General features: G+C 43.7%; 1 protein-coding gene across 1 annotated transcript in view; it reads left to right on the forward strand.

The window, feature by feature from the left end:
- Positions 1 to 4,770: 4,770 nt before the first annotated feature.
- The window catches only part of Suv3 (Suv3 helicase), a 47,305-nt gene continuing 34,589 nt past the window's right edge, over positions 4,771 to 17,486 (forward strand). Inside the window, exons 1-7 of the mRNA XM_065449768.2 lie at positions 4,771 to 5,227; positions 5,400 to 5,477; positions 5,576 to 5,683; positions 5,754 to 5,868; positions 9,651 to 9,819; positions 10,865 to 10,976; positions 13,379 to 13,548. Of these exons, the coding sequence (XP_065305840.1) occupies positions 4,927 to 5,227; positions 5,400 to 5,477; positions 5,576 to 5,683; positions 5,754 to 5,868; positions 9,651 to 9,819; positions 10,865 to 10,976; positions 13,379 to 13,548 (1,053 nt within the window). The 5' untranslated portion in view covers positions 4,771 to 4,926. The remainder of the gene's footprint in view (positions 5,228 to 5,399; positions 5,478 to 5,575; positions 5,684 to 5,753; positions 5,869 to 9,650; positions 9,820 to 10,864; positions 10,977 to 13,378; positions 13,549 to 17,486) is intronic.

Below are 17,486 nucleotides of genomic sequence, written 5' to 3' on the forward strand. Positions count from 1 at the left end.
TCGTCTACTATCGTTCATTTTTGGACGACGTGCCTTTGGAAGCTCGGACCAGCTCGATTCCTGGGAGAGCTCAACGCCAGAAGCCGTGGACTCTGACAGCGAGTACACCATAGTCATGGGCCGCCGTATGAAGAAGATGCGCCGTATGTCGACTGAGGCGACTTCATCGAATCAGAGTGAGCAGGAATCCTTTATGGTTTCTTACGTGCCGCTCTCGACGTCACATAGCATGAACTCCCTCAGCAGGCAGTTTCTAACCGAATATTTTGAAAGCGTGGCCCCTGGGCAAATCAACGAGATCAGGATCAACGCTCGCAAGAACATCCTGACAATAGATGTGAAAAATTCCGCAATACTTGAGAAGTTAAAGACCACTCCACAGTTAAGCGGAATCCCCGTCCGCTCCTTTATTACTTACGGAAAGGAGACAACAAAGGGAGTGATTTCCGACGTGGAGCTTGAAATCAAGCATGCGGACCTCAAGAGTATTTTAAGGTCATCGGTGCGCATTCTTGAGATTCACCGCCTGAGGCACTCCCGATGTATCAAGTTAATATTTGCTCCTTCGACATTACCAGCGTCTGTCAAAGTGGGCTACGTGATACACCGAGTACGACCATTCGTTCCGAGGCCTATTCAGTGCCGGAAATGTCACAAGATAGGATACGTGAGCGCTGTTTGTAAAAGCAAAGCCACCTGCTCGCGTTGCGGCGGAGAGCATGATACCACCGACTGTGAGGCGTCCTCATTTAAATGTCCCAACTGTAAAAAAAATTATGGGGTTTTACATGCATCAAAACCACTTTCTGATTATGAGGCACGCCGTAGTGGAGGACTGCGGAAATTTCGACCACCTGGGGTTCTTTAACGTGCACCTAAATCTAAGCACACGGGTGTTTTCGCATTTCGCCCCCATCGAAATGTGGCCGCCGTGGCCGGGATTCGATCCCGCGACCTCGTGCTCAGCAGCCTAACACCATAGCCACTGAACAACCACGGCGGGTTGTCCCAACTGTGCTGGCTCTCACGAAGCGATTTCGAAGGAATGCCCGAAGATGAAACAAGAGGTTCGTATTCTTCGAAAAATGGCAAGAGACCAATCTTCACGTAAAGAGGCTGCTCAATCTGTTCGCTAAAGTGACCAACGCTCGCGACAGAAGCATCACAAAACCATTTCAGGAGAACTGCCGAGCGTGCCACAAGTACCACGACCATCTCTGCCTGTGCGTGCATCGAGGACGGTAACGGCGTCTACTGATAGTTCAAGGTCGACGAAATATTCACCTCTACCGGCTGATACAGACACGGAATGGTCTTTGCTGCCCTCTAAGCCCACGGCCATGCCAGCGGGCCCTAGTGGTCCTCCCCGCCATGAAGCCAAGAATTATAGGGCCAATGAAACCGCTGACACTACGGGCAAGCAAGGAGATGAACACGATGAAAAGGAGGGTGTACAAAAAATGCTGAAGCACGTGGTAGAGTCAATGCGCGTGATTCTCGGTGATCCGGCCGCTAAAGGTGCCCTACAAGTGCTCGCCGTGCTGGAGCCGCTTATCGCAGCTCTTCATACGCTATAAAGCTTTTGCTGTTCACGCAGGGGAGGCCCACACACCAGCTTCGTCCTAGCGCCTTTATTTTTAAGTTCACTTGATTTGGTGACTACAGAATTGATACGAAACCTGATAGTTGCTTCTAGGATGACATTTGTGAATGTTTTTCACCAGTGTTGAACTTGCTTTCACCTTTGCGCATCCCTCTTGCTATGTCATCATCATCCTTCATCACACCATTATGTCCCCGTTCCCCCTCCCCCTGTGCAGAGTAGCAGGCTGGAGCGCCTTAGCTCAGGCCGACCTCTCTGCCTTCTTTAAATTAAATTATCTCTGTGACACCTCTTTCAAGGAAACAGCCGAAGCTGTAACATACATACATACATACATACATACATACATACATACATACATACATACATACATACATACATACATACATACATACATACATACATACATACATACATACATACATACATACATACATACATACATACATACATACATACACACACACACATACACACACATACATACATACATACATACATACATACATACATACATACATACATACATACATACATACATACATACATACATACATACATACATACATACATACATACATACATACATACATACAGAAGACACCTCTGCCATGGAGCTGGGCTGAGCTTACAGCCGTAGTTGGGGCTGTGCAACATGCACCAGCCAGTGCTACAGCCATCGCAATCTACACACACTCCAAACGCTTGCGGGCTACCTACCAACCAATTTACATGAAATAATTTATAAACAGCCTCAGCAAACCAACAGAAATCATTCGGGTACCTGGATACGCGTGACTATCCGGAAATGAATGGGATAACCAGCTCGTCCTAGAAACGCTACTTTGGGCGCCGCAAATCCTCGATCCAGTACAGACGCTTTTACAAGTAGCGCACGATTTGACAATACCAAGAGTCCAGAAGATTCTTTTCAAAATTATGCACACCACTTCAACGCAGGCAGGGCACACTTTTAAGCACAAACCAGCAACTTACCCACACCACTCCATCCTATCTGGGGCTCAGCAGACTCACCGGCTCCAAGATGTAAACACTGCGGACATTTGCGTAGCCAGAAGAGGGGAGAGTCGAACTCCCCCCCCCCCCCCGCACCCCCTTTCGCAAGGAACAGAAAGTTTCAGGAGGTGGGCTCCGAAAGGGGGACATGGATGAAAGGGAAAGCTTGAATGTGAAAGTAAAGCGAGAGCTAGTGGCGGTCCGAAGGGGGTGGTGGTGTTGACATGGGGCGATCCTCTCTCCCATGTACAGAACATTGCGGCCCTACTCATGGCGCGTCTTCACCGCATTCTGGTTCCTGTTAACCATAACTGCTGAGAGGGGATCAGCGCTAAAAATCGGTGCTAAAAAACTGGGTTTTTTAGCACAATAAATGTACATGGGTTGTATAACGGTGGCCTTGTAACAGCTACACATCAGCGTAAACCATACCGTCAGAATAAGGCGTCAGCGGTAACTAGAGGTATATAAAAGCATAAGAGAAAACAAAAAAGCGCCAAGAGGGGCATAACATAAACGCATGTGAAATAACAAGACGAGTGTTAAAAATTGTACGAAATACAAAAGAAAAGTAAATCACTAGCAATGACCGTGGTGTGGTGATCTGGAATGGCTTATCCGCTACATCGGCAGGAATGTCAGCCTTTCGGCGATTTCGTTAATGCCAGATGATACGGCCCTAAATTGATACATCAGGAATGATTCACGTACCTCTCTTTCATGGTGAGTTAATTGACCCATGAATGTGTTGGCGTAATTCGGTCCTATCTTGATGTATATCGAGGTCCCGCTCACCTGCACCTATAGTGCCTGACATTATATTCTAAGTTGTTTAGCGGGAAGATTAGTTTTAGTAGAGAGGCTAGAGTTGAGCTATCAAGAGGATTATTCAAAGTAGATTCGTTATAAACGCTTATTACCGAAGGAATGCCCTCGTCGTGTAGAATGTTAGTATGGCTCGAGGGAAGCTTCGTCCAATATAACAAGTATCCAGTTGGCAAGGACGTCGAGGTTAAGACTGTGAGGGAAAAAATCGTTAGGGGCCTTGGAATGCGAGGGAAATGAATGAGCAATTCCTTTAATGAGACCATCAACACAGCTAGAAAGCGGTTCAGTGACAGTGCCAATAGACGACCGGGGTTGTTGTGACACCTCGGAAGCCGGTCATGCCAGAAGTTCAGGACCTCTCAAACTTACGCACTCCGTGCACATTAATCGGACAAAACATAACGCCTGCACCGCGTCTGCTCTTTGACATACGTTTCGAGTATCGCTCTGTGCCTGCACCGCAGAAATCGAGCTGCACAATTTCTGAACTTCTTGTGAACCGCCGTAAACTGGTTAATTCACAGTGGTGCAGGTAAATTGAACGGGCCTAATATATACAGACAAGATTGTCTGAATGTATTCGGCGCGGTGTCCATTCCGCCCAGCACTGAAGAAATTTTAAAGGTTCTTTTTTTCTTCGTTGAATTGCAGCCCATACCTAGTGGCAGATACCCAGTGACCCATGTTGGTGTCAAAGAGGTACTTGATTGAACAGCAACACGTACCTATTGATCCAGATTGGAGTGATAACATACCGGAAACTGAGTGAAGTTCCCAAAGAATGCTAGCCGCACTAAAACAAATGACAATTTGCCTAATGTACCACATGGTGTCCCGCTTGCAACTCCCGGCATCCAATAGGACCAGCCTCGAAGGTCATGCCTTGCTTTACCGCAGAGAACTTGCTTCTTTCTTTTTCTTGAAAAATCAATAGTGCCAAGTACCGAACAATCCGTGTCATAAAATTCGTCCTCGCTGCTAAATTGGAGTGAACAAAGCAGTGGTAAGCTTAAAGTCCTTCTAAAATGTTTCCAAGGGAAATAGGCACTGTCCAAATTCACGCCTCAGCGACGGTTCCTCCTATGCATAGCAAAGCAAATGTCGAAGGCGTCGTTTTTACTGGTTATAGGAGCAGAAAACATTTGCAGGAACCTAAAACAGGCCATTGCAGTACCAAATAAACAAATCCATACAAAACCATTAATGCGAAAACAAAAACCAATGCCGCATTGACAAAAACCGACCATGGAGGAACAGACGAAACGATGTTGCTGCCATCTTTGGAGTTAACGGTAAATCTCGATAAACCCTTTACACTGCTTTCCGGTTCCGGGTCAAGCATGGCATGGCCGCTGCCGTGGTCACGTTGCGGGACTGTCGCCGAAAGGTTATCGCGATGTTTTTAGCCCCGTGTAAAATTTAAGTCAACTTGGATCCCGTATGACATGTGATATATAACTGACTTCTAGGCAAGCAAAATGCGTTTGTTAAAATTGCCACTTCAGAGCTCTGCGTGCGCGTGTCGTTGTATGACTCGGACAGCGAGCGGCTCCTCAAGGCACATTCACCTGCGCGCGGCGGCAGCAGCAGCAGAAACTGTATGCGGCAGCCTGTGGTCTTTATCAAGACGATTTCAGTACATTCGCTTGCTGAGAGACGCTCGGCAGAAGAGCACCAAAGGCAGTGTATCGTCGCTTTTCATGCCAGTTCCGGTAAAAGTGTCCAACAACCCGGATGATATCAATGTAGGAGAAGAGCTAACTACGAAACTCAAAAAAGGTAAGCGCGCTTTTTGACAAACTATTATAGAATTTATGTACGTTCCTACTCTCCAACTTACGTTACCTCTACCCAAACACTGATAATCTTGATCAATGATTGCAGTGTACTATCGTTCTTGAGCTTCGCGACGTGCTGTCGACATTGCCAACTTTCCTTGCTGATTTTTCAGAGGATCTTCTTAAGCTGCTAAACCAATTTAGTAAACGCCCGGAGGTTATAAAATGGAGCGAAGAGAATGGTCTAGATGGTGAGGTGCATTCTGCTTTCATTGCGCGCAGCGTTGAATGATAGCTTGTCAGTGGCACCACACGAATATGCGTTTTTTTTTTTCTCCCCAACTTGCAGCTCGTTTGTTTCACCAAGCCTTTGTAAGTTTTCGACGGTACTGCATGGAGTCGGAACAGCTTCCCGCAGATTTGCATATAATTTTCAGCGACCTTCTTCAAGGCGGCAGTACGTACTATGACACATTTTGGTCAGGAGTTGTTCTCCCTGCATATTTGACTTTACTGCATACACGCAGGGCACCTGGACGACCTTCTTCCTTACTTTCTCCAACATGCGAGACAGATCTTCCCACATTTGGAATGCATGGAGGAGCTGCAGAAGATCAGTGACTTGAGGCACCCTGGAAACTGGTGAATTGTGTTCCTGTGGGTTAGAGACCGATGAAGCGCACATTGTATGACTCATGTCTGTTTTAAGTCTAAGGGACATGGAATATAAGCTTGTATAGATGTTTATCCTCTATGATGCCACTATATACGAACACACCTTGCTACAAGCATGATTGGAGCAGCCATTACTGAAACCACTAATGACCTAATCTTCTACTCCTGTGTGAGCACATAATGCTGGAACCTCTGTGCCAATGTCAGAGCTGCTAAATTTGGACTCAACAGTGCCAGAGAGAAAGACAAATTGCCAAATAAAAATGAGCACAGGTTACAAATGACTTTGTGACACTGCACTTACCCAAGGACTCCTATGTTGAGTTTAAATTTTATGCTTAGTTGCCTTTTCATAAAATTGGGATGTAAAGGGTTCCACCGAATCGTGGCTTATTTGCATAGACAACACAAAATGAAGCAAGTCTCAGGATTTTGTTTCATTTAAAGGGTTGCTCTGTTTACTAAGATGTTGCAATTTTTATCTTTCAGCCTTGCTTATTTCGCCATTTCTGGTCCAATAATTTTTGTAGGAATTGTAGTGCCTTATAAAAAATATTTGGGTTTGAAAAGAAGCAAAAGTAAATTTGAAAACCTGAGTGCCAAGAACTCTAATTACATAATATGTCGACTTGCACACAGATATTTAAAAACTAGGGGTGGCCAAATATTCGAAGTTTAGAATATGAATGGAATATTATACACTAACTATTTTTATTCCAAACTGAACTATTTGGTATTTTCAAATATCAAAAGTAACCAATCTTTTGCAAAATCCAGCTTTTAAATGATCTCTTTTTCCACAACTTTAGACCTTTTTTTTTTTTCAGCCGCCATTTATTTAGCATTTTTGGAAAACTAGTCATACAGCAGCCGCCATTCGTTCTTAGAAAGCTCCTTTGTAACCAGGCTCCGAATATGAGAAGAAGCTATTCATGCAGTTATTTTAATGGCAACCGGTCCTAATTGTCCGTGATAGCCTGGCTGTCTTTTTGTCACAAGTCAGTACAAGCATGTTACCTCGTTACAGCTAAATATACATTCCTGCTGTGCATGTATGCCTCTCCATTTGACTATTCAATATTCAATAATTACTATTCGTACTCGATTCATGAGCAAGAAAGTTGATATTCACCCACTTTTAATAAGAACACTTCTTGAGAAATGCAGCAAAAGCTCAAACCATGCTCTACATTGATATTAGGCCATTGTTCTACATTATTGAAGCTGGCTGCATAAGGCATGTTACATATCCCTTATGTGTAACATGTGAAGCATACAGTATACAATGTGAAGCGTACAGTATGCACTGTACGCTTCACATTGATAAGTGCTTGTAGCCTCTGCATTACGAGAGGGATGAGCCATTCAATTTTTTGCTTGTTTAGGGGGGCAAGAGCCATTGCTGACATTGAATGTTTTTGTGTTATTGGACTGCACAATGCATTCTTTTCGAGGCCACTGCCTTAATAATTTGGTAGGACGGTAAACAGCACAGAAAAATAGACCGAAAGCTGCTGTTACTAGCGATGCTGAACCATCTAACCCCCAGTTTCTCATACTATTATAATTCCATGTGGCCTACTGCAACCTTGGGTTATCTTAAAATGGTTGCACATGTTGAATAAGCACCTGCTATTGATATGTTGCTTCTCTCTTGGCATACATGGTTTGTGCATAATGGGATGACTGCAGTGTGGCTTTAATGCCAGTGCAATACAGGTGCAAGAAAAAGCTGTACCTAAACTGTAGTTATATCTAAAATGACAATGCTCAAAATCCAAGGTTGTCGTGACATTGATATCATTTAAAGATATATGTATAATTACCTTTTGACTTAATACTCATCTCTTGGCACTTTTGTGGTTCTTTCGAGCCTTTATTGATATGCAACAAATTCAGGATGTACTACATGCATGAATTTTGTACCCAGTTTAATGCACCCATGCACAGTAGCTTCAGTCATGTGTTCCACAATAAAAGGTACCGTAACCTTTTATTGCCTAAAAAAACATTTCAATTTCATTTAAAAGTATTTGTTTGGGAGGTTAGGGCTAGCAAAATTTGTTTCACACTGCTTGCTACATCAGGGTAAAATGTATGGGCTTGTAAAAAAAAAAAAAAAAAGGTAACGGAATTTGTGCTAATGCAAAGAATAACTTTATATTCACATGTTTCCTCACTGCATGACCTTTGACTTAAAAAGCAAACACTCTTGCATTTTGTGGCAGCTCCTAGAAGAGTTGCTATTAAAGGGCTGACTGCTATTTGGTACAGATTGAATGATGAGGGGGTGGTGGTGGGGTGTGGGGGGGTGAAACAATACAAATATTTGGAGTGTTCAGCCTTTCTGGCAACTTTGCGTGCTCAGTATTTTCATCTAAATGAAAGATGGTTACATATTGTCATGTTTTGTTGGATATGAAGCCAGTGTCTGGCCTTCTTTTTCGTCTATTCGGTTGTATGATGTTACAGCTGGCATGCTACGAAATTAGGAAGAACTATTATAGGAGGTAAAGAAACATACCATGAGCCATTCCTAGGCACCAATAAGAACCTGGATTATCTATAGCTAGTGCACTCCTTGCACTTTTCTGTAGTTAAAAATCGATAGTGTCATCTGGTGCATGTGGATTAAAGGTGTTTAATCGCCCACAGAGCTGAACTGATTTTGACCACTTGAGGTTATTATGGACCGAAGTTCTGAAACATAGGCAATCTTGCATTTTGCCTTGTCATAACGTGGCTTCTGTTGTTAACATTCAAACCTGCTACTGTGTGCTCAGCAGCAGGTCAATTAGACCTGCAATGAAACCTTGTTCAGGGTTACAGTGTGTCTTTTGCAATGGCTACACATTTTTGGTTTCACGGGCATGTATGCCATGTACCACTTTTTGTGGGGGAAAAGTGGAGTTACGTACAGGATGTAGTGTGTAGGGCCGATAACTGATAGTCCATTAGAGTAACTGATTGGAGGCGCCAAGTTAAGGGAAATAGAATTGGGAGCAACTGAGGTGATGTGATGGGGGTTGGAAGCACAGGATAGAGTCAGCTGATGTAAGGCAAGAGTAATCGCTCAGAGAGGCCTTCATGCTGCAGTGAACACAAGTTGATGGTGGTGATTATTTTTTCAAATGTTCTTTGGCTACTGTGCACTGGTAAAAGCTCACTCCAAGGGACATGTTCTCAGGAGATCACTTTTGGCGATATTATCCCTTTCGCGTGACGTAGTGCTCAACCAGCCAATAAGCGTGCACTAAAGGTTATATTGCCGAAAGTGACTGCCCGAGAATACGTCCCCAGGTGTGCTCTGGTTTCACAGTGTTTGAAGGCTAGGTGGCAGGGGGAAAGTTCCTTCTTGGCCCTCCATCACTTTAGAGTGCTGTTGCATCACAACATCAGAAGGGTGACAAAAGGGTCAAGCTGGTGGCTGTTCATACTTTCTTCTTGCGCTATGTACGAAAATATAGGGACAGTAAAACACGGACAAACGTATGGTGTGCACCAGTCATTTGTCCATGTTTTCTTGTCCCCATTTTTCCGTACATACCAAAAGAAGAAAGTATGAACAATCACTCCATCACTCTGCTTCTGCTCTGGTGAAGTTTGCAGTGTATGTACTAGGAACTTTCAGTTGAGATTGTAGATTTTAGCATAGGGGGACAAAGCTTAGGTATGCAATAGGGGCTATTTACGTTTGGTTAGTGCATGTGAGTGGCTCATAGTGGTTTGGAAACCATTCTATGTGGCAGGTATCCTGAAGCACGTGCTATCCAGAGAAAAGTGATCTTTCATGCTGGACCCACCAACAGCGGCAAGACACATGCAGCACTTGAGGGTTTTCATAACGCAAGCACTGGCCTTTACTGTGGACCGTTAAAAATGCTGGCTGTAGAAGTTTTCCAGAAGACTAACGAGAAGGTAGGTTATTAAAGATCCCTGCTGTGACCAGTACATCATTGATCATGTGGCACCAGTTACCTGCTAGAATTATATATGGTATACTGTAATGGTTTCAATATTCCTTTTTCAAGAGTACTTGTGTGGGTATAGCAGGGGAGGCTTAGGTTGTGTGGTGCTACTTCGGCAGAGCTCATCTTGTTATTTTTTCTGTGATTATTGTTGTAAACAAAGGGATCATTGTCTTTATTATGACACAATGAAATACTAACAGTGACACATTTGAGAGGTAATCATTGCATTTCACTGCAACAAAAGAAATGAGCAAACTTATCAAACTTTATCAAACTTATCAAACTTATCATAATTTTTTTCGAGTTCTAAGAGGGTTTCTTTGTGCAAAACAGCATTGCTCTTTTTAATTTGGAAAGTGATCATTGTTTGTTAGTGAAAATTACCATACGGCTCTATTTTCTTTTGCCTGCAACCTACTCCATTAATAGTATCACTGTTGTCCAGATTTCAAATCATGTTACTCTACTTGGAAGGGCTGATAGCTTATAAAGGTACACTAAAGTGCAACTGTTTTTAAAAACTATATTGTCGGTCATTTGATGGAAAAGGTTGATTTCTAGTGGGAGAAATACAGGTTAAACTTCCCTTTCTTGAATTTATGCAAAAGCCTTATTGCTGGTATTCTCCAATACGGGCTGCTCTGGAAAAAGATGAGTTTTCAAAACTGGATAGGTTGAGTCATTGGTTACTTTTTTAATGTAGTGGGGTCCTTTGTCAATAAATAACTACACCTGAGTAATCTGTATCAATTGATGACATAATGGCTGTCTGGTGTGAGAACTTTAGGTCAGTGTCAACACCTTTATTTAATTTTTGTGCCTTCTCTGGCTTACCGGACCTTCTATGGTATCACTGGCTACGATATTGCAGGAACGTAAATAACCGTTGTAGCTTAGTTTTAGTGTTAAACTTTGAGGCTACTGTGCCTGGGGAAGCCTGTTCAGGAAGACACAGAGGACAGGATACAGCACCTTGTATACCTCTGTTCCAGGGCACACCGTGTGACCTAGTGACGGGCGAGGAGCGGAGGTGCGTGTTGCCCGATGGCCAGTCAGCCCAGCATGTGGCATGTACAGTTGAAATGGCTACTGTTCATACCCCATGTGAGTAGATATAGAGTAAATGCTGAATTTCTGAGGACATCTCGGAACCTTTGCAGCAGCACTGTTTCGGCAGCTGGTGATCATTGGCAGTATGTAATATAGTTAACCACTTTAGAAAATTAGTTTTCTGGGTGAGTTGGTGTTCCATTCTTGAGGCAAACAGTGCTCAAGAAGACAAAAAATTGTCTGCCTTTTCTTGCTGTCCTGTTTCTGCATTGTAATAGGAAAGGCAAATCATTCATAAACTTGACATTACCTAAAGTTGTAGTGAAGCTTATCACACTTTGTGTTCCTTTCCATCTCAAAAACCTTGATGAAATTTCGTAGCTAAAGGCATTGTCCACGAGAGTGACATTGTGCAGTTTTACACCAGAAAAGAGATAAAAAGTTGCTTAAAAAAACAAAAGCACTTAAACGACAACTGTCTACCCTTTGCATCTTTGAACAGTCATCTCCTGAAGTGTGTCCCTCTTGGGAATGCTGATTGAGTATTGATGGTGTTTTACGTCCCAAAGCAACACTTGAAGATTAAAGACCATAGTCAAGGGCACTGATATGCACCCAATGCTTATTACATGAGCACTTTTACGTGAACCCCTTCTGATAAGGGGGTTCACTTATTCACTTATGCATGCATCTCCGAGTGGGCATTACTGTAGAAGGGTGACAAGAAAAACAACAATGTAAACAGCATGCAATATTGCAACGTACCATAAAGGAAGACATGTATGTGATACAGTCGGACAGTTCTATTTATGAATTATGAGATGGAATAACAAATGCAGATATAACATGCTGCAGACTAGTCCCCTAGTGTAAATGACTGAATACCCATTCCTTGTACGACTACTTATAATAGTTTCAAATTGCTGCCTTCCTGTGGAGCTCTTTCTTATGTTGTATGGTTTTTATGTTCCTGCTTATGTTTGCGAGGAGGCCAGCAAAAAGGGCCTACTGGGGATTTTGATATGTGGTACTGCAATAATAAATTATATATACGCACTTTGCACCATTGCTAATATGCAACCATGTGATTAGTGTGGTCACACAGGGTTGGCATGTTGGCTTGCTGGCTGTGGGTCCAACCAGGCCAAGCCACTGGTCCAAAACATAAAGATGCATTTGCCAATGTGTTGTTTCAAGTTACACACTCCAGCTGAGTACAGTTGCCGACTGATTTTTTGGACTAGTGCATGCATGCAGACCTGAACTCTGCTACTATGGCTGTCACTCTAGCCTGTGCATGTGATCTCGCTATCATTCGCTGATGAGATCTATGAATACAAACATATTGACTGGAAGCTTCCCATAATGGCTTGACTCCAGCCACTTCGCTGCCCACTGGTGAGTTTTTGTCACAACCAGACAGGGAGGTGGGTAGACCTTTTCTAGTCGTAACCACTGCCGCTTCATCGGGAGTTGGCAACCAAAGTCATGGTTTGGTGCCAAGTCAGTGTGGTGGCAATTTTATTTGCAGCCACCCTGTTTGCAGCATTGCTTGTTTGCAGAAGTCCAAGAAATCGGGCCGCACACTATGCAGCATTCAAAATTTTGGTTTCCATCATATATATCGGTTCCAAGGGTAGGTGAGAATACTGCAGGAAAGTTCTAAAGATCAGTTGTCTGAAAAGTAGGCCGGCAACCTTATTTGTCAGTTTGCTGCCAAAATGCATAGTTTGAGCCATGTGCAAACAAAAATTTGCTTTGCTGTGGCTGATACTTCGGATTCTGCAGTTTTGGTTTCGTTGTAGCAGAAGAATACTCTATTGAAATAAAGCATGGCTAATCAAAATTGAGATTGACTTTGATCATGTGTTATATCCATGTATTATGGTTTTACTGTACTCCAATGTTTACACCAGTATCTTATGCTATGCTGTTGCTATTTATTATAATCTGTTCTTTACACATACTTGCTCTAACCTGTTTCCTGCAATTATTTTGTATGAGATCAACAGTATTCTTGTGCAACGATTCTCATGCAGTATGATAAGTATCTAACACATGGTTGAGCAAAACATTGCACGATGTCATTACTAGTACTGCTGCTGCCAGCTGCTCTGGTGTATGAGTATTCCATAACTGTAAAAAATTTTGCAGACAAGCTAAAAGTCTGTCTCTTATAAGGGGCATATTTTATATTCATTCCTTTTTCACTCATTTTGCATGTTTTTATTGGCTCATGCACTGCAGTGCTGCCTTTCGCGCCAGTATTGGTGACCTGGCATTTCGCATGATCAGGAAAGAATGGAATTGAAGGAAAAGAACCTAACAAGATGCAATGAATGTGGTCCTTCACACATAGAGCGGGCAGTAAATTTTAAAGTGTTTTTGCAACACTTCCCAGAGCCACTATGAGCAGAAGTGTTTTGAAAAATGAGGATTACGCTGGTTTCTTGCAGATGATGTGGCTGTGATTGATGAGATCCAGATGATGCGTGACCCCCAGCGAGGATGGGCCTGGACTCGTGCTCTCCTGGGGCTGGCAGCCAAGGAGCTTCACCTGTGTGGTGAAGCAGCTGCTGTAGGGCTTGTGCGCAACCTGCTGGCCTCACTTGGAGAAGACCTGGAGGTAACCGCTGTGGCTGGGCGCGCCTTGGTGCATGTTCCCAACTAGGTGCAGAGAGAGACATTTTATTATGATAGAAAAGCTGAGAGACTGGCTTCAATTGGACGTTCTGACCAGCTACTCAATATTTTAAAATGACGATGGGAGTGAAAAAGAGGAAGAGAGAGGACTAGTGATAATGAGGACAAAAATAATGGTTTCAATGAAGATGAACTGCTTAGACTCTTCAAAGTCTCAATAAATGTTGATTACTACAAATTGCGCAACAGGTAGGACACAGAGAAAAGGAACAGAGAAGGATAGATTTTAAGCAGAGCTTATTTTTAAAAGGACAAATGCCTTACATACGATGAATAATATGAAAATGCTTTTATAGGGATATCGCAGCTACTCTTGCCAGTGCAGCTGCCAAGACGGTGACTGGAAGCCAGACTTTGAGGATGTGACTGTCTGTCACAAGAAAGAGGGTTTTCGTATGAGGATGAGGGGTGAAAAACTGAAGCAGCCACCATTCATTAACTATTTCACTCAAAGACTACACCTATTTCAGTTCTACATGCAGTACTAAAAAGGTGTTTTGCGTCTGCCTTTTGTATCTTTTTGTGGTGGTCATTAAGTGTCACTTTAGCTTTTCTGTATATACAGTGGAACCTCATTATAACGAAGTTGCATGGAACACGAAAATACCTTCATTATATCCTATGTTTGCTATAAGCATACACACAGATATTGACGGGGAGGAAAAAAAACACTCAAGGTCGCAGATTTGTAGTAATGCCTTCCGCTTAATTCTATGATATTTTTTATCATCCACTGTGTTAAAGGCTGGTTGATCCCATTGAAAATGCAGTGGAGTGTTGCTCTGACCACTGATGAAGTGCAAAAAAGAACAGCATTGGAAATGCATCGATACAAAATTGCAGCCACTATGCGAAAGAAATGCAGGCGTTGTGCCTCCAACGTGCCATCAAAGTGCCTCCTGCAGATTTTGATAAGGCTTAGACATCTTGCCGTGCTGATACAAGGCATGGGAACAACAATAAATTACATATGCTCTACACCACTTCAAATATGCAACTGTGCGGTTGGCGTTATTGCACGGGAGATCGGCACGTTGGCTTGCTGACTGTGGCTACTGCAGTCCAACCAAGTCAAGTGACTGGCCAAAATGTTCACGCCACCAGCAGACTTTTCGGACATGGAGGGATTGCACGAGGAACTGTACTCCGCAACCACATCAGTCCATGCGTCTGATCTCACTCTCGATAGCTAATTAGGTCTACGAATGTGAACATTTTGGCAGCGAGCTTGATATTGGCAGCACCTTGATGTATTAGTGGCAGCTTGACACCAGCCACTCCAGCAGCCACACTACTTAAGCCGCTAGGCCTAACCAGTGCTGCTTCTCAGGAGTCGGCAAGCAAAGTTGCAGTTTCGTGCCAGGTTGACATGGCAGCAACATTGCTAATGGCTGCCGTGTTTGCGGCATCGTATGCACGGTTCATGCCGAAACACTGTGCGGTGTGCAAAATTTTGGTTATTGCCATTATACGCGATGTGCAGCGCCTATAGGGGTGCCACTGAAAGCCACGTAGCGGCAGCCGTTGAAACCGCAGGTGGGCCTCGTGTCAGAGATGCCGGCTTCCACTGCAGGCATGACTGAAGTGTGTGCGTGCGATTTGCCGCTTGTGTGCATCCCTGATAGTTGCTTCTGCGGTGTCAGTGTTCATAGTACCTTGCTGGTGAAGCAGCGCACAAACACGGACACAGTGAAGACAAGCAGGAATAGTGTCGTCTATTCCTGCTTGTCTTCACTGTGTCCGTGTTTGTGCGCTGCTTCACCAGCAAGGTACTATGATCACTCACCAACTAGCCCAACTTTCCACGCTACTGGTGTCAGTGTGCGCAAGGAAATTGCACCATACAATAGTGGACATGTGTCAGACTTCGCGGCTGTCTGGGACAACATTGTCTCTTTACGCGCCAAGTGTTTGCCGCAGATTAGATGAGCATCAACAAGCTTGCCTACGAAGTGGAGCTCATCGCCAGTATGCCGCTTTCATTATACCGCCCCGGCAGCTAATGGCTTCATTTGTTGGCCCGTGAACCAAAGTTCTTTATGCACACACTTGCTTGTTTTACATGCCGTGTATTTTTGTTGTAGGTTGAGGGAGCACCATTGTGCCTGTATATGGTTCGTACAGGTGCAGCCACGTGAGAAGCCAGCGATGGTAAAGCGTACAAACCAGCACAGTGAGCTTGAGAAAGATAGTGCATATATGACTCCAGCAATAAAAGGGTTGATTGTTTTTATACTTGCATCTTACTGCTGTCTGCACAGCATGGATTTCACGTGTTCTATCGTTAAACAAGCAGAGCGTTTTGATGATTTCACAGGAGCGTGCGAGTAAGATATCAGAAGACGCCGTAGCTGAAAATTTGCCTCCCTGGTTAGCCACGAGCACATCGCTTTTATATTTTATCTTATTTTCTAGTGTCACCACCATTTTTACTACTAAACCACGTGCTAAATTGAAATAATTTTCAATGCAGAGACAAATACAGTGAAGCAACATGAACATATATTGACCCATTTCATGCAAAAGAAGAAAAAGAGAGCAAGCACTCTGTAGCACCACTAACAAGAAAGGAAAGCAGGAAAAGAAAAAGAAACATGAAATTTTCCGAATTGACCACAGCGCATGACATAGCTGGGGTAAAGTGAGTATGCACTAGTTGCAGACATCAAGGCTTCGAAGTTCAGGCATTTCCCACTACCGCAAAGTGATATTAAGAGGCATTCAAAATGAGCTTGAATGCCCTGTCGTAAGCCTTTAATGCTCACAGATGCCAGGTTGTACAGACAACATGCAGATAGCTGAGGCGAGCCTAGACCGAACGTTCTACGCCGCTGGTCGAATTCCAGTGCCATCGATAGGTAGAGTAACAGCTGATTCTGTGCAGTGCATGGGTGATTGCATGATGCTTTTGTGAAGGCGCCGTTACCTGATACTTAACACGGAGCCCTTTGTTCAAAGCGTCTAAACGCAATGAGCGCTTCACAGCTTCACTCCGCATTCTCTTGCTTAGCTTTTCTAATTTTTCTTTCACGTCTCATCAGTAACAACAACCTAATGTTTATTGTATCTTTGGGACTGTAGACGAGACGACCAAGCTTAAACGACCCACCATGGTTGCTTAGTGGCTATGGTGTTGGGCTGCTAAGCACGAGGTCGCGGTATCGAATCCCGGTCATGGCGGCTGCATTTTGATTGGGGAGAAATGCGAAAACAACCGTGTACTTAAATTTAGATGCACATTAAAGAACCCCAGGTAGCTCAAATTTCCGGAGTCCCCCACTACAGCATACTTCATAATCAGATCGTGGTTTTGGCACTTAGAAACCCTTAATATAATAGTATAAGTTTAAACACCGTAGCGTTCACTAAAGGCGCGGTGACATCACAAAAAAAAAAAAACAACTAAATGTAATCGCTCTAAAACTGCAGTAAACAAAGAGTGATTGCTTATCTTCTCCTTTGAGCAGCCACGATCCACTGCCGCCGTCGCTCTTGCTCCATAAGCAACACCGGAAACTAAGTGTGTGCCTGGGGAGTTTCTTGTACGTGTTAAAGCACCCAACTATGCAACAGTTGTTTCAAGATATCCCTGAAGGCTTACAGAATGTTAAATCACGATCAAGAACGCAAACATGACAGCACGCATAGCGCTGACGGGTGCAGTGCCCACCCGAGCCCGTCTATGCTTCGCAGCCTTGGCAACAGGCGGCATTGTTGGCGTTTTGCGCATGGCGTATATATTGGTGCTAGGGGTACGTGGCAGTGCCACAGGGATCGTACAGGTCCAAAAAATTGTGCCTCTGAAGGATTAGGCAGTGACTGTATTTCACATTTTTGCTACCAGAATATATATTTTAGTGC

The sequence above is a fragment of the Dermacentor albipictus genome, chromosome 1 (assembly GCF_038994185.2).
Source record: "Dermacentor albipictus isolate Rhodes 1998 colony chromosome 1, USDA_Dalb.pri_finalv2, whole genome shotgun sequence".
Lineage (NCBI taxonomy): Eukaryota > Metazoa > Arthropoda > Arachnida > Ixodida > Ixodidae > Dermacentor > Dermacentor albipictus.